The sequence below is a fragment of the Pristis pectinata genome, chromosome 39 (assembly GCF_009764475.1).
Source record: "Pristis pectinata isolate sPriPec2 chromosome 39, sPriPec2.1.pri, whole genome shotgun sequence".
In the NCBI taxonomy this organism is placed as follows: domain Eukaryota; kingdom Metazoa; phylum Chordata; class Chondrichthyes; order Rhinopristiformes; family Pristidae; genus Pristis; species Pristis pectinata.
In genome coordinates, this window is record NC_067442.1 from 4,442,384 (window position 1) to 4,466,378 (window position 23,995).

The 23,995-nt window shown below is 57.1% G+C and overlaps 1 protein-coding gene and 1 long non-coding RNA gene across 2 annotated transcripts; one reads left to right on the top strand and one right to left on the bottom strand.

Annotated features, from left to right (window-relative positions):
* Positions 1-116: 116 nt before the first annotated feature.
* Positions 117-23,507, bottom strand: LOC127587177 (NF-kappa-B inhibitor delta). Its single transcript, XM_052045369.1, has 12 exons — positions 23,469-23,507; positions 14,608-14,699; positions 14,229-14,262; positions 12,820-13,061; positions 10,877-11,124; positions 8,909-9,014; positions 5,532-5,678; positions 4,885-4,936; positions 2,871-3,040; positions 2,450-2,566; positions 723-887; positions 117-182 (listed from the first exon to the last, which is right to left on the bottom strand). The coding sequence occupies exons 1-12, from the start codon at positions 23,482-23,484 to the stop codon at positions 117-119; spliced, it is 1,455 nt and encodes a 484-aa protein (XP_051901329.1). The 5' UTR covers positions 23,485-23,507.
* Positions 13,319-14,065, top strand: LOC127587275 (uncharacterized). Its single transcript, XR_007958760.1, has 3 exons — positions 13,319-13,694; positions 13,765-13,833; positions 13,903-14,065. It is a non-coding gene; the product is annotated as an uncharacterized LOC127587275 (long non-coding RNA).
* Positions 23,508-23,995: the final 488 nt, after the last annotated feature.

A 23,995-nucleotide genomic window follows, 5' to 3' on the forward strand; every position in this document is an offset into this window, starting at 1 on the left:
TTCGGGGGGGGATGGTGGGGAAGATGACGGAGGGTTCCTCCCGACGGGAGTGACACGGCTTCCATCCAGTGGAGGGATACACAGGGACTGTAAATAGTCCGGATTTGCGATGCGTCCTATGAGGATCCAGCTCTGTGATTGGTCGAAGAGGCGGGGCGGCCTCTCTTCAACAACAGCTTCATCTGCGGAGACAAGGGCGGCTGGTGAGAGGGCGGGGCCTGGGAGAGGGGGCGGGGCCTGCGCCACAAGGGGCGGGGCTCAGGGTTGGGGGGGCGGAGCTCAGGGAGGCGGGGGCCTGAGGTTGCCCCTCCCCCACCCCTCCCGACACGAAGCCCCTGCCCCCAGGGTTTCTCAGGACCCCTCCCTCCGCCCCCCCTGCCTAGAGTTTGACCTCAGGACCCCTCCCTCCCTCCCCCCCCCACCCCAGAGTTTAACTCCTCCCTCCCCCTCCTCCAGGGTTTGACCTCAGGAACCTCCCTCCCCCAGGGTTTGACCTCAGGACCCCTCCTTCCCCCTCCCCCAGGGTTTGACCTCAGGACCCCTCCCCCCGGGGTTTGACCTCAGGAACCCCCCCCCCCACCCCGGTTTGACCTCAGGACCCCTCCGTTTGACCTCTGGACCCCTCACCTGCTCCCCCTGCTCCCAGGGTTTGACCTCAGGGCCCCCTCCCCAGTTTCACCTCAGGACCCCTGCCCCCAGGGTTTGTCCTCAGGACCCCTCACCTGCTCCCCCTGTGGGCCGCCCGGCAGCAGGTGCCCCGGCTGCTCGTTCTCCAGGTTCCGGATGCCGGGATCCGCTCCGTGTCCCAGCAGCAGCCGGATGATCCGCTCCTGGTTCGCGTCTCCCTGCAGCCCGGCCGCCATGTGCAGGGCCGTGTTCCCGTGGGCCTGTGGCGGAGGACACAGGGAAATCAACCCCCTGACCCTTGAACCTGTGGGGCACGACGTCCTGACCCCTACTGGCCGCGACCTCCTGACCCCTACTGGTTGCGACCTCCTCATCCCTGACCCTGCTGTGCATGACCCTCCTGACCCGCGAACATTCAGACCATGACCCCTGACACCTGAATGGCATGACCCTTGACCCAACAGGCCACAGCCCAGGATCCTGCAGGCCATGACCCCTGACCCTTGACGCCAGCAGGGCACGACCCTGTGATCCCTGAACCTGCGGAGCACAACCTCCTGACCCCTGACCCTGCTGTGCATGACCCTCCTGATCCTCGAACGTACAGGCCATGACCCCTAACACCTGAATGGCATGACCTTTGACCCAATAGGCCACAGCCCGTGAGCGTGCAGACCATGACCCCTGACCCTTGATGCCAGCAGGGCACAAACCCTGACCCTGCAGGGCTCGACCCCTGCCCTCGCACCGCATTCTTGACCCCGCAGCACCCGACCCCTGACCTCAGAAGGCATGACCTTTGACCAAAGCACCCGACCCGCGACCCAGCCCCGATCCAACACAGAACGTATCCCCTGACCTTCCAGAGCGCGACCCCCCCCAAACCCCCTCTGAACCTGCCGAGCACGACCCTTGACCTTATGCCACACAGCACGCCCCCTGGCCCCAGGAAAAGTGACCCTCTGACCCTGCAAAAGTGCAAAACCTTTGACCCTGAGAAGGTCGGTCCTTGACATCACAGGGCGTGACCTTTAATCCCCGAAGTCAAAGGTATAACCTCCAGAGAGCCTAAACAAGGTAGTTGTAGAACAGAGGGACCTCAGGGTACAGGGACACTGTTCTCTGAAAGTGGAGACACAGGTAGACGGGGCGGTGAAGAAGGCGTTCGTCACGCTGGCCTTCATCGGTCAGGGCGCTGAGGACAGGAGTTGGGACGTCCCGTTACAGCTGTACAAGGCGTCGGTGAGACCGCACTTGGAGCACCGTGCGCAGCTCTGGTCGCCCAGCTATAGGAAGGACGTCACTGAGCTGGAGAGGGGGCAGGAAAGATCCATGGGGACGTTCCCGGGGACTGGAGGGCTCAAGTTATAAGGAGAGGCTGGACAGGCCGGGACTGTTTTCCCTGGAGCGAAAGGGTGACCTTATCGAGGTGTATAAAACCATGAGGGGCATCGATAGGGTGAATGCCCACAGTGTTTTACCCCCAGGGCTGGGGAATCAAGAACCAGAGGCCACAGGTTTAAGGTGAGAGATTTAAGAGGAACTCGAGGGGCAACTCCTTCACCCAGAGGGCGGTCTGTGTGAGGAACGAGCTGCCGGAGGAAGTGGGTGGGGCAGGAACATTGACGACATTTAAAAGACACTCGGACGGGTCCACGGATGGGAAGGGGTCAGAGGGATACGGGCCAAACGCGGGCGTGGGACTGGCTCAGGTGGGCACCATGGTCAGCAGGGACCAGTCGGGCCGAAGGGCCTGTCTCCATGCTGTGTGGCTCCGTGACGGTCACCGGCCTCCACCCCCGCCCCCAGTTGACCCCCGTACCTTCATGTTGAGGAAGTCCTGGAGACGAGGGTTGGGTAGCTGCAGGAAGAATTGGACCAGGACGAGGTTTGCCTCCTGAACGGCCTGGTGCAGGACGGACATGCTGCTCTTCACGTCCTGATCGACACAGGGAGGGGAGGTCAGTTCCAGTGGCCAGGGAGGGGCGGCCAGGAGGGAGCGCCGCGGGAGGGGCGGCGAGGAGGGAACGCCGAGGGAGGGGCGGCGAGGGGGGAGCGCCGAGGAGGGAGCGCTGCGGGAGGGGCGGCGAGGGGGGAGCGCCGAGGGAGGGGCGGCGAGGGGGGAGCGCCGAGGGAGGGGCGGCGAGGGGGGAGCGCCGAGGGAGGGGCGGCGAGGGGGGAGCGCCTCTCAGTATACTAGGAGGGAACTGATCCCTGTTCTATCCCCTGACGGAGCCAGTTACCTGGGTGAAGATGGAGGCTCCCATGTTCAGCAGGAGGATGATGCACTGGAGGACATCCTGAGCCCGGTCCTGCAGATCCGTGCAGTCCTCCCCTCCGAACCTCTGCACGTCCCGCTGCTTCCTCATACTGGCGTTGTGGGACTTGACGGCACAGTGCAGAGGTGTAAACCCTGGGGAATGTCGGAACGTCGTCAGATCCAGAGACACACCCACCCCGTGAACACGGATCCCGTCCCGTCACCGCGTGGGGGGAATCGCAGACACAGACCCAGTCCCGTCACCGTGTGGGGGAGATCGCAGACACAGACCCCGTCCTGTCACCGTGTGGGAGAAATCTCAGGCACAAACCCCGTCACCATACGGGGGAATCACACAGACCCCGTCCCATCACCGTGTGGGGGAATCCCTGCCCTGTGACTTTCCTCTAAAACCAAACAGTCAGAAACAAAAGGTCTTCAACCTGTTTCTATCTCCTCTGATGCTGCCTGACCTGCTGAGTGTTTCTGGCATTTTTCAGTTTCCACTTCAGTCTTTTAAATCTTTCCCAATTGACCGTGTAAAGTATCAGAAATCTTTAACACCGAAAATACAGGTTCACCAGAGCACAGTGGTTCAAGTTTTACAAAGCTGAATTAACATTGTGGGTCTAGGAAAGCTCACCAGTGCCTCTACTTCCTAAGGAGGCTAAAGAAATTCGGCATGTCCCCCTTGACCCTCACCAACTTTTACTGATGCACCATAGAAAGCATCCTATCTGGATGCATCCCGGCTTGGGACGGCAACTGCTCTGCCTGGGACCGCAAGAAACCACAGAGAGTTGTGGACACAGCCCAGCGCGTCGCGGACACCAGCCTCCCCTCCGCGGACTCCGTCTACACTTCCCGCTGCCTCGGTGAAGCAGCCGGCATAATCAAAGACCCCCCACCCACCCCGGACATTCTCTCTTCTCCCCCCTGCAAAAGCCTGAAAGCACGTACCCCTAGGCTCAAGGACAGCTCTGTTCTAAGACTATTGAACGATAAGATGGACTCTTGACCTCACGATCTACCTCGTCGTGGCCCTTGCACCTTATTGTCTGCCTGCACTGCACTTTCTCTGTAACTGTGACACTTTATTCTGCATTCTGTTGTTATTTTCCCTTGTACTACCTCGATGTACCGATGTGATGAAATGATCTGTACGGACGGCATGCAGAACAAAGTTTTTCACTGTACCTCGGTACATGTGACAATAATAAATGTCTCTTAACCGTTGTAACTGTACCCACCTCTACCACTTCCTCTGGCAGCTTGTTCCACACACCCACAACCTTGTGTGTGTGAAAAACTTGCCCCTTTAAATCTCTCCTCTCTCACCTTAAACCTGTGCCCTCTAGTTTTAGACTCCCCGACCCTGGGGGGAAAAGGCTGTGACCGTCTGCCTTATCTATGCCCCTCGTGGTTTTATAAACCTCCATAAGGTCACCTCTCAGCCTCCTTCGCTCCAGGGAAAACAGTCCCGGCCTGTCCAGCCTCTCCTTATAACTCCAGCCCTCCAGTCCCGGGAACGTCCCCGTGAATCTTTCCTGCCCCCTCTCCAGCTCAGTGACGTCCTTCCCATAGCTGGGCGACCAGAACTGCACACGGTGCTCCAAGTGCGGTCTCACCGACGCCTTGTACAGCTGTAACGGGACGTCCCAACTCCTGTACTCAGTACCCCGTCCGATGAAGGCCAGCGTGCCGAATGCCTTCTTCACCGCCCTGTCTGCCTGTGTCTCCACTTTCAGAAATAAATACCCATCTCTCCACAGGACATCCCAAAGCCCGTCAGCCAGAAGGAGGCCACCTCTTGGAAGCCGCAACAAATAACCACAGCAACTGATGTCTACAGAGGAAGATGCCTCACAGAGGGAGATCAATAATCCACAGACAGGCAGCAGGACGATCTCCCCAGACGGGGTAAAATTCCTGCTGAGGTAATCAGTGGGTCTGCACGGGGATTCGTGGTTGGATATCTAACACTTCTGAAAAATTACCTTCATAATCTCGGGCCTCGACATTTACTTGGATCCCAGTCCATTGAATGGCCTGTGGGAGAGAGCAAGATTAAGTGGCACCGTCCCATCACACACTCCCGGGGTCAGACACAGGGTGAAGCTCCCTCCGCACCGTCCCGTCACACACTCCCGGTGTCAGACACAGGGTGAAGCTCCCTCCGCACCGTCCCATCACACACTCCTGGGGTCAGACACAGGGTGAAGCTCCCTCCGCACCGTCCCGTCACACACTCCCGGGGTCAGACACAGGGTGAAGCTCCTTCCGCACCGTCCCGTCACACACTCCCGGGGTCAGACACAGGGTGAAGCTCCCTCCGCACCGTCCCGTCACACACTCCCGGGGTCAGACACAGGGTGAGGCTCCCTCCACACCGTCCCATCACACACTCCCGGGGTCAGACACAGGGTGAAGCTCCCTCCGCACCGTCCCGTCACACACTCCCGGGGTCAGACTCAGGGTGAAGCTCCCTCCACACCGTCCCATCACACACTCCCGGGGTCAGACACAGGGTGAAGCTCCCTCCGCACCGTCCCGTCACACACTCCTGGGGTCAGGCACAGAATGAAGCTCCCTCCGCACCGTCCTGTCACACACTCCCGGGGTCAGGGTGAGGCTCCCTCCATACCTGCAGAATTTGGGGGTAACCCTCTGTAGCGGCGAGGTGCAGAGCAGTTTGTCCTTTGAGGTCTGCGGCCCTGATGTCGGCCCCCAGCTCGATCAGGTCGTACACGATGTCGGGCTGGTTCGCCGTCACGGCAACGAGGAGAGGAGTCTGTGTGGTGGGGGGGGTGGAGAGGGGAAGAGGGAGGGGGGGGAAGGGGAGGGAGAGGGAGAGAGGGGGAGAGAGGGAAAGGGGGGAGCGAGGGAGAGGGGGAGAGGGAAGGGGGAGGGGGGGAGAGGGGGCAGAGGGAGGGGGGGAAGGGGAGGGAGAGGGAGAGAGGGGGAGAGAGGGAAAGGGGGGAGAGAGGGAGAGGGGGAGAGGGAAGGGGGAGGGGGGAGAGGGGGGAGAGGGAAGGGGGAGGGGGGGAGAGGGGGCAGAGGAGGGGGGAAGGGGAGGGAGAGGGAGAGAGGGGGAGAGAGGGAAAGGGGGGAGAGAGGGAGAGGGGGAGAGGGAAGGGGGAGGGGGGGAGAGGGGGGAGGGGGGGAGAGGGGGCAGAGGGGGAGAGGGGGAGGGGGGGAGAGGGGGCAGAGGGGGAGAGGGGGAGGGGGGAGAGGGAGAGGGGGAGGGGGGAGAGGGGGAGAGGGGGGAGAGAGGGGGGAGAGAGGGGGAGGGGTGGCGGGTGGGGAGAGAGGGGGGAGAGAGGGAGAGAGGGAGTTATGGAACATGGCATTGGGGTGTCTTGGAATCACAGATCAATCCAACATGGATACAGGCCCTTCAGCCCAACCAGTCCGTGCCGACCACGGTGCCCACCCAGGCAGTCCCGATTCCCTGCGTTCGGCCCATATCCCTCCAAACCCCACCCCTCCATGTACCTATCCAAGTGCTTCTTAAATGATCCTGTTGTACCGGCCTCACCCACTTCCTCTGGCAGCTCGTTCCATAGACTCACCACCCTCTGGGTGAAAAAGTTGCCCCTCAGGTCCATTTAAAATCTTTCCCCTCTCACCCTAAATCTATGCCCCCTAGTTTTGGACTCCCCTACCCTGGGGAAAAGACTGTTACCGTCCACCTTATGTGCCCCTCATAATTTTAAACACTTCTATAAGGTCGCCCCTCATTCTCCTACGCTCCAAGGAATAAAGACCTAGCCTGGCCGACCTCTCCTTGTAACTCAGGCCCTCGAGTCCCGGCAACACCCTCGTAAATCTGCTCTGAGCCCTTTCCAGCTTAAACCACGTCTTTCCTCTAACAGGGCGACCCAAGCTGTACACTGTACCCCCGGGCGCGGCCTCACCGACGACTTGTACAGCTGCGGGTGACCGGACGCGCATGGTGGACTCCTGCACCGCGGACGGAACTCCCTTCCCTGCCTCGAGTCGATGTCCCGTCCCCGGATCAGCCCCGGGGTGGGACCCTGCCTCATCCAACCCAACCCCGAATCCAACCCAGGACCCCCTCTCCCTTCCCCCACGGACAAACCAAAAAAAAACCCCACCACCTGACTTCCAAAGATCACAGAACATCAAAAGGCGCAGCACAGGATCAGGCCCTTCGGCCCACAACGTCGAGCCAAACTAATTAAATCAGTCCCTTCTGCCTACACAGTGGCCGCCTCCCTACATTCTCTGCACATCCGTGGGCCTGTCTAAGAGCCTCTTAACCCCCTCTATCGTATCTGCCTCCACCCCCACCTCTGGCAGCACATTCCAGGCACCCACCGCTCTCTGTGTAAAAAAAACTTGTCCCGCACATCTCCTCTGAACTTTTCTCTCTTTTTCGATCTTTTTATTAATTTTCAAATTAGTACAAGATAATATATCTAACATCAGTAATTATACATCTGGGCCAGAGAGATCAGGACAGTTCATTTATAAAATCACAAGGAGTGAAATAAAGTAATCTAGACCTCCCGCTCTCTTATTAAGTGAACAAATGCAGAGGATTGAAAAGAAATCGAATTTAATTACATGAAAGAACCCCCAGATAACAAAAATATTGATAATAAACCAAATAAAACCCAAAAACTTCAAAGAAAAAACTGGACTGATATTCCTTCAATTAAAAAGAACATTACTATGTCGTCAGCTCCGGTCCTCTGTATTCAAAGGTTATCGAAAGGGATCTGAAACAGGTCTGCTTATATCATATGGAGATATTGAATAAATGGACTCCAAACTTCTTCAAATTTAAGCGAAGGATCAACAGTGCCCTCCGAATTTTTTCCAAGTTTAAACACGCTATAGTTTAAGAAAACTTGCCCCCTCTCACCTTCAATGCACGCCCTCTAGTATTAGACATTTCAACCCTAGGGGGAGAAAGATACTGTCTACCCTATCTGTGCCTCTCGTAATCTTATAAACCTCTGTCAGGTCTCCCCTCAGCCTCTGTCTCCTCACACGAGTGCCAGTCCAATCTGATCGAGATCCCGGTCCGGGACCCTGTTCTCCAACTGCCCAAAACCCAGGATGGTCTCTTTGACTTAAACCCAATGCAATGCTCTCACACTGAACAAAGATCCCAATATGGGACCTTGTCCTCAATGGTCCTAAACTGGGACCTTCCTCAAAGACCCCACCACCTGGGAGCCTCCTCAATCAACCTGAGGACTTCTCCTCGAGGGTCCCAACCCGGGGCCCTCCTCAACCCTGAGACCCTCCTTAATGACCCCCCCCCCCCACCCAGCCCCCGAATCTCCCCCTTATCACTGACTCCTTCCCAACCTATCCCCAACTTGTGACCCGAGCCACAGAGACCGTCCAGTCATCCAGTCGCCCGGCGAGGAGGCAGGCCCTTCAGCCCCACCGAGTCCATGCCGACCCTCTGATCCACCCCCACATCAACCCCGCCCCCACCCACCCCCCAGATTCCCCTCCACACACACACACACACACTCTCTCTCTGTCCCTCTCTCCCCCCTTTCTCTCTCCCACTCTAACTCTCTCTCAGTCCCACTCTATCTCTGTGAATCTCTCTCTCTCCTAAACACACACTCTCTCTCTAGTCCCAACCTCTCTCTGTCTGTCTTTTTCTCCTCTTTCTCTCTCTCTCCCACACTCTATCTTTCTCTGCCCCAGACTTTCTCTCTGCCTCTCTCTCTCTCTCCCCCTCTTCCCCACTCTCTATCTCTCTCTCCCCATCTCTCTCCCTCTCTTTCCCCTCCGTCTCTCTCTCCCACACTCTGTTTCTCTCTCGCTCCCTCCATCTCCCACCCCCCCCCCACCTCTCTCACCCGCACAGCGGCAGAGGTGGGGATCGAACCCAGGTCTCCGGAGCCGTGAGACAGCAGCTCTACCTGCTTCATCACCGTGCTGGCCCCGCTCGGTGTGGGAATCCCTGCCAAGCGTCACTGCCCGGCCTTTCCAGGGTCATCCTCTTGCTGGCTCCGCTTCTCTGCTTACCTTGCCCTTGTGCTCCCTGGTCTCCAGGCCCTTGAGTCCGCAGATCTTCTCGGCGGCGGCGAATGCAAACTCACGCATCCCCTTGGCCGCGTAGATGTGCAGGACCCTGTGTTAATAGAAAGATTCTTTTGGATCTCAAAGATAGAGGTATCTGGACACACAGTCTTTGCACTTTAAAAGGAGAATTTTATTACAAAGACCGACGTGGGAACAGAACGAGAAGGAACAAACGCACCCTCGCACTCGGGTGATCGCGAAACGTGGGGGGAGTCGCAACAGGGGTGAAGTGCACACACGCGCACACACACACACACACACACACGCGCGTGCGCGCACACACAACGAACTAGTACAAATGATCAGGGAACAAACAAATACGTTGTCTGAACCCCGCCTGACTCTGGACAAGCATCAGCTCTATGTTTCTGGGAATCTACTTAGGACGCTCCTAGGCCCCTGTGGAAGTGAACCCTCGACCCCGGCAGCAATCGCAAAGAGGGAGAGCTGCCCACGTGTACCGTCTTTATAGGGCTGTAACTGGGTGGAGCCCGCTCAGGTAATTCAAACAAGCCAAAGATTCAGGGTCAAGTACAAAGGTGGGTTACAAGCCAATCCTCAGGTGTGCACTTAATGGGTGGGGCGTAGCTTCTGACCCGATGGGGGGTCATCCGACTATGGGGGTCAGTTGTGTTGTCACTGTCATCTGGCCCCTAGCCTCTCATACTACACCCTGCCGCAGGAAGCGGGGGGGGGGGCACATGGCGCCCTTGCGATCGTGACTCGGGGGGGGGTCCGCAGTCGTGCGAGGGCGAGATCACGAGTGTGAATGTGTGGGAGCTTGAAGGTTGGCGGGGTGAGTGTGTGTGCACGAGTGTGTGCCTGTGTGAAGGGGCGAGCGCGTGAGAGCCAGCGTGCGTGGGGGCAAGTGTGCGAGGGGCCTGCCTGTGGGTTGAGTGTGGCAGTGTGGAGATGAGTGTGCAAGGGCCAGGCTTGGGGTCCAGCGAGTTTTGAGGAACAATGCGTGGGATGTGAGTGTGCGAGGATGTGTGGGAACGAGTGTGCAAGGGTGAGTGTGTGACAGGTGGGGCGAGTGTGCAAGAGTGAGCGTGCGAGGACAAGCGTGGGGTGAGCATGCAAGGGTGAGTGTGCGAGGCCAGGTGGGGGAAGTGTGCAAGGGTGCGCGAGGACGTGTGAAGTGAGTGTGCAAGGGTGAGTGTGCGAGGACGTGTGGGGTGAGTGTGCAAGGGTGAGTGTGTGGGGACAGGTGGGGGTAAGTGTGCACAGGTGTGTGAGAACAAGTAGGACGTGTGCAAGGGTGAGTGTGTGAGGATGTGTGTGGGTGGAAATGTGCAAGAATGGGTGTGAGAAGCAAGAACGAGGGCAGGTGTGAGAGGTGAGTGTGCGAGGATCAGCGTGGGTGGGTGTGCAAGGGTGTGCATGAGGACAAGCATGGGGTGAGTGTGCAAGGGTGAGTGTGCAAGGGTGTGTGGAGGTGAGTGTGCAAGGGTGAATGCATGAGGACAAATGGGTGAGTGTGCAGGGGTGAGTGTGTGAGGAAAAGCGTGGGGTAAGCGCTTTAATGGCGAGTGTGCAAGGACAGGGCGTGTGAGAAGCCAGGTGTAGGGTGCGAGTGTGCAAGAAACAGGGCATGGGCTATGAGTGTGCAAGGGCCAGGGTGCAGGCGAGTGCGCGAGGTGCAAGACGTGAGCGTGCAAGGGCCGGTGCGGGGGAATAAGTGCGCCAGGGAGGGTGCCAGACATGAGCGCGCGAGGACACGTCAGCAAGGCAAGCGTGCAAGGGCAGGTGTGAGAGAGTGAGAGCGCAGGTGGCGGGGCGCGCGGGTTACGGGTGCGGCAGGACAGGCGTGCGGCCGGCGTGTGCGAGAGCAGCGGGGCGCGCAAGGACGGGCTTGGCGGGCGCGGGGGCACGGATAAGCGTCAGAGGCGCGCGTGCGAGGGCAGTACTCACGTGTCCCCGTCGTGGTCAGACTCCAGCAGCTTGGACACCTCCATCTGCTGGACCGTCAGGCGCGCCTCCTCCAGACGGGGTCCGCCCAGAGGCCGGGGAGGGAGCGGGGGGCGCCCCGCCGGCTCGGAGGGGTAGTAGGTCACCGGAGGGGGTTCGTCCTGCTGGGCACAGGCCCCCGACCCCACCCAGTGCGGCAGCCCGGGGCACGGGGTCTCCAAGGGCAACAGGTTGGGTCCCGGGACCAGGGGCTGTGGGGAGGGGAGGGGAGAGAGGGTGTTACTTCGGGGCTGTACCCCTCCTCCTCCTCCCTCCCGCTGCCTCCTCCCTCCCTCCCAGTCCTCCCTCATCCACCCTCTATCCTCCCCCCCTTGTCTCCATCCCACTCCCCCTCCCTCCCCTCTGCATCCCCTCATTTCTCATACCCTCATCCCTCTCCCTCCGCTCCTCAACCCTCCTGTCCTCCCCTCACCCGGCCTCCCTTCACTCCCTCCCTACGACAGTCACAGACTCACACAGCACGGAGACAGGCCCTTCGGCCCAACTAGTCCGTGCCGACCAAGATTCCCATCCAAGCCAGTCCCATTTGCCCGCGTTTGGCCCGTATCCCTCTGAACCTTTCCCATCCACGGACCTGTCCAAATGTTGTTAATGTCCCTGCCTCACCCACTTCCTCTGGTGGCTCGTTCCACATACGGACCACCCTCTGGGTGAAGAAGTTGCCCCTTTCAATCTCTTTCCCCTCTCACCTTAAACCTGTGCCCTCTGGTTCTTGATTCCCCAACCCTGGGGGGAAAAGACTGTGGGCATTCACCCTATCGATGCCCCTCCTGGTTTTATACACTATAAGGTCACCCCTCATGCTCCAATGAATAAAGTCCCAACCTGCTCAACCTCTCTCCATAACTCAGTCCCTCGAGTCCCGGCAACATCCTCATAAATCTCCCTCTGCGCTCTTTCCAGCTCAATGGCGTCCTTCCTACAGCAGGGCGACCAGAACTGAACACAATACTCCAAGTGCGGCCTCACCAGCGTCCTGTACAACTGCAACATCACCTCCCAACTCCTGTACTCAGTGCCCTGACCGATGAAGGCCAGCGTGCCGAACGCCTTCTTCACTGCCCTGTCTACCTGCGATGCCACTTTCAGGGAACTATGTTCCTGTACCCCTGGGTCCCTCTGTTCTACAGCACTCCCCAGGGCCCTACCGTTCATTATGAATGGTTTGACTTCTGAAAATCCAAGCCTTAATCAAAGACCCCACCCACCCGGGACATTCTCCCTTCTCTCCTCTTCCATCAGGTAGAAGATACAGGAGCCTGAGGGCACGTACCACCAGGCTCAAGGGCAGCTTCTACCCCACTGTGATAAGACTATTGAACGGTTCCCTTATACGATGAGATGGACTCTGACCTCATGATCTACCTTGTTGTGACCTTGCACCTTATTGCACTGCACTTTCTCTGTAGCTGGGACACTTTACTCTGTACTGTTATTGTTTTTACCTGTACTACATCAATGCACTCTGTACTAACCCAATGTAACTGCACTGTGTAATGAATTGACCTGTACGATTGGTTTGCAAGACAAGGTTTTCACTGTACCTTGGTACAAGTGACAATAATAAACCGATTCCAATACCATCACCAAATTAAACTGCATTTGCCATCCCTGGGCCCACTTGCCGAGCTGATCAAGATCCCCCTATAAACCCTGATAATCAACTTCACTGTCAACAATGCCACTTATTAATAGGGTTCTCCCTGCTCCTTCTCTCCCTCCCCGTCACTGTCCACACTTCCACCCATATCAAACACCCCTCCCGCCCCCTCACACCCCTTGCCACCCACCACCCCCAAACCAAAACCCTCACCCACTCCCCTCCCTCTCCAGAGACCTCACCACCCTCAGCCAGCGCTGAAGCCCAGTACACACATGCTACCAACCGTGTAGGGTGCCTGCTGTTCCGGGAACACGGCGAGAGAGTCACCGCCGGGTGCGGTGAACGTGTAGGGCTCGTACATCCGCGCTGGGCTCATCGCCTCCCCAGGAGGCATCTCACCGGACATGCCATAACCCGAGGGTTCTGGTAGCAGCATGCACTGGGACACATCCGTGTGCCAAGAGGGGTAACTGGGCAGGAACGCAGAGCCAAAATCTGCGCCCGAGTTCGGGAAAGCGAAATCATCTGTCGGAGGGAACAACAAGACGCAGTCACTACTTGGGATCTAATCCAGGGGTTCGGGGGGGTTTATATATAGAATAACAGGTCCCTGGGAGTAGGTGACAGGCTGGGGTCTGATCCAGGGGTTCGGGGGGTTTATATATAGAATAACAGGTCCCCAGGAGTGGGTTACAGGCTGGGATCTAATCCAGGGGTTCGGGGGGTTTATATATAGAATAACAGATCCCCGGGAGTGGGTTACAGGCTGGGATCTAATCCAGGGGTTCGGGGGGTTTATATATAGAATAACAGGTCCCCGGGAGTGGGTTACAGGCTGGGATCTGATCCAGGGGTTCGGGGGGTTTATATATAGAATAACAGGTCCCCGGGAGTGGGTTACAGGCTGGGATCTGATCCAGGGGTTCGGGGGGTTTATATATAGAATAACAGGTCCCCGGGAGTGGGTTACAGGCTGGGATCTGATCCAGGGGTTCGGGGGGTTTATATATAGAATAACAGGTCCCCGGGAGTGGGTTACAGGCTGGGATCTGATCCAGGGGTTCGGGGGGTTTATATATAGAATAACAGGTCCCCGGGAGTGGGTTACAGGCTGGGATCTGATCCAGGGGTTCGGGGGGTTTATATATAGAATAACAGGTCCCCGGGAGTGGGTTACAGGCTGGGATCTGAATCCAGGGGTTCGGGGGGTTTATATATAGAATAACAGGTCCCCGGGAGTGGGTTACAGGCTGGGATCTGATCCAGGGGTTCGGGGGGTTTATATATAGAATAACAGGTCCCCGGGAGTGGGTTACAGGCTGGGATCTAATCCAGGGGTTCGGGGGGTTTATATATAGAATAACAGGTCCCCGGGAGTGGGTTACAGGCTGGGATCTGATCCAGGGGTTCGGGGGGTTTATATATAGAATAACAGGTCCCCGGGAGTGGGTTACAGGCTGGGATCTGATCCAGGGGTTCGGGGGGTTTATATATAGAATAACAGGTCCCCGGGAGTGGGTTACAGGCTGGGATCTAATCCAGGGGTTCGGGGGGTTTATATATAGAATAACAGGTCCCCGGGAGTGGGTTACAGGCTGGGATCTAATCCAGGGGTTCGGGGGGGTTTATATATAGAATAACAGGTCCCCGGGAGTGGGTTACAGGCGTGATCTGTGTATATTTAACACTCACCTGTCTGCTGGGGAGAGACTTTCGATGCCCCCTGCTAAAATAAAGAAAACACAAGTTGCAATGCTTTGCAATCTCACCCTAATGCATACCTTGTCCGCATTTCTGCAGCCTCAGGACCCTTCCTCAAACAGGAACAGCCCCCCCCAAGAAGCCCCGGCCCTCTTTTCACCCAATGCCCCGCCCCCTCACGAAGCCACGCCCATTGTTTCACCGAGAGCCCCGCCCATTGTCCAGGGCCCCGCCCCTTCTTTGCCTCGGCCCTGCCAATCAATCAGTGCCCCGCCCCTCTCCCAGAGCCCCGTCCCACCAGAACCTCGGCGGACGATTTCACTCTCCTGCCCTCACCCCCACCCTCTCCCTGTCGGCCCCCGACACTCACCACCACGTTGCTACCATTGCTACATCTCCTCTTGGCTTCCAGGAGCTCCCTCACCGTGGGTAGAAGATTGGACTGCGACTTCTCTTTTGAAGCTGGACACAAGACGGCAAGGAGTCAGACCGGGTCCTTTTCACCGTGACTGCTTACCCAATCCCTGGATCGAACCCAAGCTCCCAACTCTCAGTCCCTTGTCGGCAACCTCGACTGAACCACGGTGCCGGGCTGGAGGTGGCTGGGAGCTTCCCTGGTGCGAAAATCACCAGCAACTCGCCCTGGTCCGACCACGTAGACGCCACGGCTAAGAAAGCTCGCCAGCGCCTCTGATTCCTCAGGAGGCTAAGGAAATTTGGGCACGTCCCTCTTCACCCTCACCAAATGCACCACAGAAATCATCCCATCCGGATGCATCCCGGCTCGGGACGGCAATTGCTCTGCCCGGGACCGCAAGAAACCGCAGAGAGTTGCGGACACAGAACGGAAACCAGCCTCCCCTCCGCGGACTCCGTCTACACTTCCCGCTGCCTCAGTAAAGCAGCCGGCATAATCAGAGACCCCCCACCCACCCTGGACATTCTCTCTTCTCCCCCCTCCATAGGGGAGAAGATACAAAAGCCTGAAAGCACGTACCACCAGGCTCAAGGACAGCTCTGTTATAAGACTATTGAACGGTCCCCTAGTACAATAAGATGGGCTCTTGACCTCAGAATCTACCTCGTCGTGGCCCTTGCACCTTATTGTCTGCCTGCACTGCACTTTCTCTGTGACTGTGACACTTTACTCTGCATTCTGTTTTCCCTCCGTACTCCCTCGACGGACTTACGTACGGGATGATCTGTCTGGAGGGCACGCAGACAAAAGCTTTTCACTGTATCTTGGTACATGTGACAATAATAAACCAAACAGCAGGATCCAGAAGGCTTTCGACAGCTTGGGTTTGGAGAGGATGTTTCTTTTATTATGTTCCATGAAGAGACACGGTCTTCCCAGGCTGAGCCAGCCTTAAATTGCCCGTCCCCAGTTGCCCCTTGAGGAGGTGGAGGTGAGCTGCCTTCTTGACCCTCTGCAGACCTCGAGGTGCGGGCGTACCCACTATTCTACCCTGGGAAACAAGATCCTGACTGTCTAGTCCATCCAGGCCTCTGATAATTTTATAAACTTCCTCTTCAGAGAAAACCACCTAAGTTTAGACGACCTTTCCTCAGAGATGCTCTCTAATGCAGGCAGCATCCTGGTGAACATCCCCCTTCAAAGCCCCCACACCCTTCCCGTAACCGGGGGAGCGACCAGAACTGCACACAAGTGCGGCCTGACCAGAGTTTTATACAGCAACAACGTGACTTCCCGACTCTTGTACTCGACGCCCCGACCGATGAAGGCGAGCGTGCCGTCCGCCTTCTTTACCGCCCTGTCTACTTGCATGGCCGCTTTCAGGGAGCGATGGACTTGAACCTCAAGATCGTCTGTACATCAATGCTGCTACCATTTACTGTACACTTTCCCCTTACATCTGTCCTCCCAAAGTGCAACACCTCACACTTGTCCGGATTAAACTTCACCTGCCGTTTCTCTGCCCACGTTTCCAACTGATCCAGATCCCGCTGAATCCCGTGACAACCTTCCTCACTATCCATAACTCTGCCTACTTCTGAAACTTACTGATCAGCTCACTTACAGTTTTGTCTAACTCGTTTATACATGCTTCAAGTTCCCACACACCAGTCCTCACTGAGGGGTCAGCGGTGGAGAGGGTGAGCAGCTTCAAGTTCCTGGGCGTCAACATCTCCGAGGATCTATCCCGGGCCCAGCACACTGACGCAGTCACGAAGAAGGCATGCCAGGGGCTCTACTTCGTTAGAAGTTTGCGGAGATTCAGTCCATCACCAAAGACTCTTGCAAGTTTCTACAGATGTACGGCGGAGAGCGTTCTGACTGGTTGCATCACCGCCCGGTACGGAGGCTCCAACGCGCAGGATCGCAAGAGGCCGCAGAGGTTTGTAGACTCAGCCCAGCTCCGTCACGGGCACAACCCTCCCCACCACTGAGGACATGAAGATGTCTCAAGGCGGCGGCATCTGTCACTGAGGACCCTCACCACCCTGGGACATGCCCTCTTCTTGTTACTACCATCGGGGAGGAGGTACAGGAGCCTGACGACCCACACTCAACGATTCAGGAACAGCTTCTTCCCCTCCGCCGTCAGATTCCTGAACGGTCCACGAATCCATGAAGACTCCCTCGTTATTCCTCTTTTGCACTATTTGTAACTTATAGTAATTTTATGCCCTGCACTGTACTGCTGCCGCAAAACAACACATTTCCCGACATATGTCAGTGATAATAAACCTGATTCTGATTCAGAAGTCTGTACTATCTACAGTACACAGTCCAGCAACTTCAGGGTATTGAGTTCAAGAGCCGCGAGGTGATGTTGCAGCCCTCTAGAACTCTGGTCAGACCACACTTGGAGTATTGTGTTCAGTTCTGGTCACCTCATTATAGGAAGGATGTGGAAGCTTTAGAGAGGGTGCAGAGGAGATTTACCAGGATGCTGCCTGGATTGGAGAGCATGTCTTACGAGGATAGGTTGAGCGAGCTGGGGCTTTTCTCTTTGGAGAGGAGGAGGATGAGAGGTGACTTGATAGAGGTGTACAAGAGGCATAGATCGAGTGGACAGTCAGAGGCTTTTTCCCAGGGCGACAATGGCTAACACGAGGGGACATAATTTGAAGGTGATTGGAGGAAGGTATAAGGGGGATGTCAGGGGTAAGTTTTTTACACAGAGAGTGGTGGGTGTGTGGAACGCACTGCCGGCAGAGGTTGTGGGGGCAGATACATTAGGGGCATTTGAGAGATAGCCACATGAATGATAGAGAAATGGAGGGCTATGTGGGAGGGAAGGGTTAGATCGATCTTAGAGCAGATTAAAACGTCGGCACAACATTGTGGGCCGAAGGGCCTGTACTGTGCTGTAGTGTTCTGTGTTCACCGAGACTGTTCAGACAGCACCTTCTAAACCCACCACCCCTACCAGCTAGAAAGACTGGAGAAGCAAAATCACGGAGAACACCCCCTGGGAGTTGCCCTCCTGGCCGCACACTTTGGAGAGGGTGCGGGAGAGGTTCACCAGGACACCGCCTGGATTAGAGAGCATGAGTTATAAGGAGAGGTCGGAGAAACTTGGGTTGTTTTCTCTGGAGCGGCGGAGGCTGAGGGGAGACCTGATAGAGGTTGAAATTGGGAAATTAGTTTACTATTGCCATTTGTACCGAGGTACAGTGACAAACTTGTCTTGCAAACCGTCCATACAGATCAATTCATTACACAGTGCATTGAGGTAGTACAAGGGAAAACAATAGCAGAATGCAGAGTCAAGTGTCGCAGTTATAGAGAAAGTGCAGTGCAGGCAGACAATAAGGTGCAAGGGCCACGACGAGGTAGATCGTGAGGTCAAGAGTCCATCTTATCGTACTAGGGAACCATTCAATAGTCTTATAACAGAGCTGTCCTTGAGCCTGGTGGTACGTGCTTTCAGGCTTTTGTATCTTCTGCCCGATGGGAGGGGGGGAGAAGAGAGAATGTCCGGGGCGGGTGGGGGGTCTTTGATTATGTCGGCTGCTTTCCCGAGGCAGCGGGAAGTGTAAACAAGAGTCCATCTTATTGTATGAGAGGACTGTTCAATAGTCTTATAACAGCAGTGAAGAAGTGTAGACAGAGTCCATGGAGGGGAGGCTGGTGTCCGTGACGCGCTGGGCTGTGTCCACAACTCTCTGCAGTTTCTTGTGGTCCCGGGCAAAGCAGTTGCTGTACCAAGCTGTGATGGATCCAGATAGGATGCTTTCTACGGGGCGTCGATATGGACCACGTGCAGGCAGAAGGGACTTAGTTTAATTTGGCATCATGTTCGACACAGATATTGTGGGCCGAAGGGCCTGTTCCTCTGCTGTTTGATGTTCCTTGACCTCAGTGGGTGTCGGGGTGGGGCGGGTGAAAGGTTATGGAGGGAGCTGAGGGTCGAGTCAGATCGGCAGGCGAGAAAGCGTGCAGGCATTCGGGTCAGGATAATCCTTCAGCCCCCCCCCCCCCCCCCCCACATCTCCCACATCTCGGAAGAGCAGGCGGGGAGATATTCGAGGGAGGTCGGAATTGCGACCCTTCTCAACAAAGGACCGCAGACGCCCGAATCCAGGTGACAGACACGATGCTGCTGGAGGGACTCAGCAGGCCAGGCAGCATCCGTGGAGAAAAGCAGGCGGTCGACGTTTTCGGGTCAGGACCCTTCTTCAGGACTGAAGATAGGAAAAGGGGGAAGCCCGATATATAGGAGGGAAAAGCAGACCAGTGATGGGTGGACCACAGAGGGGAGGCGGGGTGGGCACAGGGTGGTGATAGGTAGATGCAGGTAAGAGAGAGGGATGGGCAAGTGCGGGGGGTAGGAGGGGAGAGCAGATCCACCGGGATCCACCACAGTCATTCTCTCTGCCATCGGGTAGAAGATACAGGAGCCTGAGGGCACGTCCCACCAGGCTCAACGACAGCTTCTACCCCACTGTGATAAGACTATTGAACGGTTCCCTTATACGATGAGACGGACTCTGACCTCACGATCTACCTTGTTGTGACCTTGCACCTTATTGCACTGCACTTTCTCTGTAGCTGTGACACTTTACTCTGTACTGTTATTGTTTTTACCTGTACTACCTCAATGCACTCTGTACTAACCCAATGTAACTGCACTGTGTAATGAATTGTCCTGTACGATCGGTTTGCAAGACAAGTTTTTCACTGTACCTCAGTACAAGTGACAATAATAAACCAATACCAAGCCAACTCTGTATCCAAATGGCCATCTCACCCTGGATCCCATGCGATCTAACCCTCCTAACCCCAACCCCAATCTCCTAACAGGCCCAGTGGCGCAGTGGGTAAAGCCGCTGCCTCCGGGCTCCAGAGACCTGGGTTCGATCCTGACCTCTGGCACTGTGTGTGTGTGTGTGTGTGTGTGTGTGTGTGTGTGTGTGTGTGTGTGTGTGTGTGTGTGTGTGTGTGTGTGTGTGTGTGTGTGTGTGTGTAGTCTGCATGCTCTCCCTGTGACCTTCCCCCGGGTGCTCCGGTTTCCTCCCACATCCCAATAACATTTCTTTGGCCTCTACTTCCTCAGGAGGCTAAAGGAATTCGGCATGTCCCCATTGATCCCTCACCAATTGCGCCACAGAAAGCATCCTATACAGGTGCATCCCGGGACGGCAACTGCTCAGCCCGGGACCACAAGAAACCGCAGAGAGTTGTGGACACAGAACGGAGACCAGCCTCCCCTCTGCAGACTCCGTCTACACTTCTATCCCGCTGTTGTAAGACCATTGAACGGTCCCCTAGTACGATAAGATGGACTCTTGTTTATACTTCCCGCTGCCTCGGGAAAGCAGCCGACATAATCAAAGACCCCCCACCCGCCCGGGACATTCTCTCTTCTCCCCCCCTCCCATCGGGCAGAAGATACAAAAGCCTGAAAGCACATCCCACCAGGCTCAAGGACAGCTTCTACCCCACTGTCATAGGACTATTGAACGGTCCCCTAGTACGATAAGGTGGACTCTTGACCTCACAATCTACCTCATTTTGGCCCTTGCACCTCATTGTCTGCCTGCGCTGCACTTTCTCTGTAACTGTGACACTTTATTCTGCATTCTGTTATTGCTTTACCTTGTACTAACCCAATGTAACTGCGCTGTGTAATGAATTGATCTGTACGATCGGCACGCAAGACAAGTTTTTCACTGTACCTCGGTACAAGTGACAATAATAAACCAATCCCCATTTCAAAAGACGTGCGGGCTTGGTGGTTTAATCGGCTGCCGTGGACTGCCTTCCCCCCCCCACCGGTGAGTGGGTGAGGGGTAGTATCTTGGGGGGGGGGGGAAGATTGATGGGAAGGTGGGGGTGGGGGGATATGGGGAAACGAGCAGGAGCGGTGGGATTGTCTCCTGCGAGCTGGCATGGACGATGGATTTAATGGTCTGCCATCACTTGGTTCCGAAACCCGACATCCCATCCCGCCCCTGAACTGGAAGGGGATGGGTGTAGATGGAGGGTTGCTCTGAATTCATACACCATCGAACAGTCCAGCACAGGAACAGGCCCTTCGGCCCACAATATCTGTGCTGAACATGGTTCCAAGTTAAACTAAATCCCTTCTGCCTGCACAGTGTCCATCTCCCTCCATTTCCCGCACATCCATGGGCCTGTCTAACAGCCTCTTAAACCCCTCTATCATATCTGCCTCCACCCCCACCCCCAGCAGCACATTCCAGGCACCCACCGCTCTCTGTGTAAAAAAACTTGCCCCACACATCTCCTTTGAACTTTCCCCCTCTCGCCTTAAATGTATGTCCTTTAGTATTAGACATTTCGACCCTGGGGGGAAAAAAGATACCGGCTGTCTATCTGTCCCTCTTATAAACCTCTATCAGGTCTCCCCTCAGCCTCTGCCGCTCCAGAGAAACCCCAAGTTTGCCCGACCTCTCCTTGTAGCTCATGCCCTCTAATCCAGGCAGCGTCCTGGTGAACCTCTCCTGCACCCTCTCCAAAGCCCTCACACCCTTCCTGTAACGGGGGCGACCAGAACTGCAGACAACACTCCAAGTGCGGCCTGACCAGAGTTTTATACAGCTGCAACGTGACTTCCCGACTCTTGTACTCAGCGCCCCGACCGATGAAGGAGAGCGTGCCGTACTCCTTCTTTACCCCACTGTCTGCTTGTGCGGCCACTTTCAGGGGGCGATGGACTTGGACCCCAAGATCCCTCTGTGCATCAGGCCTGTTGAAGGTCCTGCCATTAACTGTGCCCCTGAGAGAGTTAAGGTTAAGAAAGGGCACTGGGTGAAAGACAGAGAGAGAGGGAGAGAGAGAGGCAGAGAGGATCATGCCTTCTCGAACAGGATATAACATTATTTCCTCCCATCACCATACGGGTATACCCACCCTGACATCAGGAAACCCACCTACAGCTGCGACCACACTCTGAATGTCACCCTCCTACCCCCACCCCTTTCCCTTTCGATTCCCTTAAAGGGCCAGGGCTCCTGTTTCCAAATCCCTCCCAAGGCCCACACTGGGGAGGGGGGTGGGGGGGGGATTTAACCCTTTCCTCGCCGCAGCAACCTGGATCCAGACACTCTCTGCCCACCCAAACTCACATGAGGTGCTATGGGAGAGGGGAGGCTGTTGGAATCCCTGGGGGTAGAGAGGGGAGGAGGGGGGGGGGGGCAGGCAGCCACGTCTGCGCACAGCAAGATCCCACAATGCAGGCAGCCACGTCTGCGCACAGCAAGATCCCACAATCAGCAACGTCGCGGCGTTCCAGGAGTGAATCTGGGGTCCAGGACCCCAGGAGAACTTTCTGCCACCCCCACCAACCCCCGATATCTCTCCGCATCGTCGCCGTGGGGTCTTTGACATTAGGAGGAGGGGGTCTCGGGTTAATGTCTCGTCTGTAAGCCGGCGCGGCGCTCCCTCGTCATCAACCTTCCCACAGCGCTCCCTCCTCGCCCCCTCCTCCCGCAGCTCGGCGCTCCCTCAGTACTGTCAACCTCTAATAGTATTACATTGAGAGCGCCGAGGAGGGAGCGCCGCGCTGCCGGGAGGGGCGGTGAGGAGGGAGCGCCGCGGGAGGGGCGGCGAGGAGGGAGCGCCGCGGGACCCTCAAGGATTTGGAGGACACGGCCGCAACCCCCTCCACTGACGTCACGTCGGCCTCCCGTGGGATCCTCCTGTGCCCAACTTGGCTGCGAGGGGTTGCGGGGCCGCTGATTGGCTGCGGCAGAATCCCCCGCTTTACGGAAAGTTTCGGGGTTCCGCTTGGAACCCGGTGTTGCCGATGGGCCGCTGACGTCAGGCCCGAGCGGGGCGCTGATTGGCGTGCGGAGGACGGCGCCTCCCCCCCCCCCTTGGTGACGCAGGCAGCGGAATCCCCGCGGGGGAATCCCCCGTGAGGTGGTCCCGCACCGACAGTGACCTCACTGCCCGCGGGGTTCCGCATCAACCGCAGGGGAGGGTGAGGTCATGGTTAAAGGGACCGGTCAGCTGATCGGCGGGGGGGTGGGAGAGAGAGGGGGGAGAGGGGGGGAGAGAGATAGAGGGGCAGAGAGAGTGGGGAGAGAGAGAGAGGGAGAGAGGGGCAGAGAGAGTGGGGGAGAGAGGGGCAGAGAGAGTGGGGGAAAGAGAGAGGGGGGAGAGAGTGGGGGAGAGAGAGGGGGGAGAGAGAGGGGGGGAGAGAGAGAGGGGGGAGAGAGAGAGGGGGAGAGAGAGAGGGGAGAGAGAGAGAGGGGGAGAGAGAGAGGGGGAGAGGGAGGGGAGAGGGGAGAGAGGGGGGGAGAGAGGGGAGAGAGAGAGGGGGAGGGGGAGAGGGAGAGAGAAAGGGGAGAGGGAGGGGGAGAGGGGGGATGAGGGAGAGGGAGAGAGAGGGGGGATGTTGAGGGGGGAGAGGGAGAGAGAAGGGGGAGAGGGGGGAATGGGGAGAGGGAGAGAGAAGGGGGAGAGGGGGTGAGAAGGTGGAGAGGGGGGAGAGAGTATGAGCGAGAGAGGGAGTGGGGAAGGAGAGCGGGAGGGAGAAGGGGGGAGAGAGAGAGAGGGGGCAGGAATGTGTGAGGCAGGGAGAAGGTGGGAGAGAGGTCAGGGTGGTGGAGAGAAGGGGGGAGAGGGGTGTGACGGAAGGAGGGCTTTGAGAAAGGGGATAGACAGAGGGGGTGAAACGGGAGGGGGGAAGTGACAAGCAGGGGAGGGAGGGAGGGAGCTGCTCTGGGTCAGATCCCCAGGACCTCAGCACCGTCCGCCAGAGGAGAGCTTGGGGTGAAACGATCACTTACTTCTCTGCCAGTGCATCCTCAGGCTGCCTGGCTGCCTGAATCCACCGCTCACCCTCCTCTCCCCGTCGTCTCTCGCCTCGATTCTGTCTGCTCCTTCCTTCCCACCCCTCTCCACCTATAAAGGGCCCCACCCACAGCGGAGGCGTCTCAGGGCTGACTGGGTGGTGGGCGGGAGGTTGGGGGGGAGTTCCCACTGCGTCAGAGAGCTCCACCTCTGGTGGGTCACTGTTGGGGTGGGGTGGGGGGAGCGAGAGAGAGGGAGGGGTGGAGATCGAGGGGCAGGGAGCGCAGGGGAATGGAGGGAGGGAATTAGGATAGAGGGAGAGGGATATTTATTAAATATACTGCTGTGTCTGTCGACATTTGTCTGTGGGGAGAGAGGGGGGGTTCAGTTAGAAATATGTATAAAGCATGTTGTGTCTGTATAAACCAGAGGGAGGGGGGGGGAGAGGTTGGGGGGAGAGGGGGGGGAGAGGGGGGGGAGAGAGGTTGGGGAGGGGGGAGAGAGAGGGAGAGAGAGAGAGAGG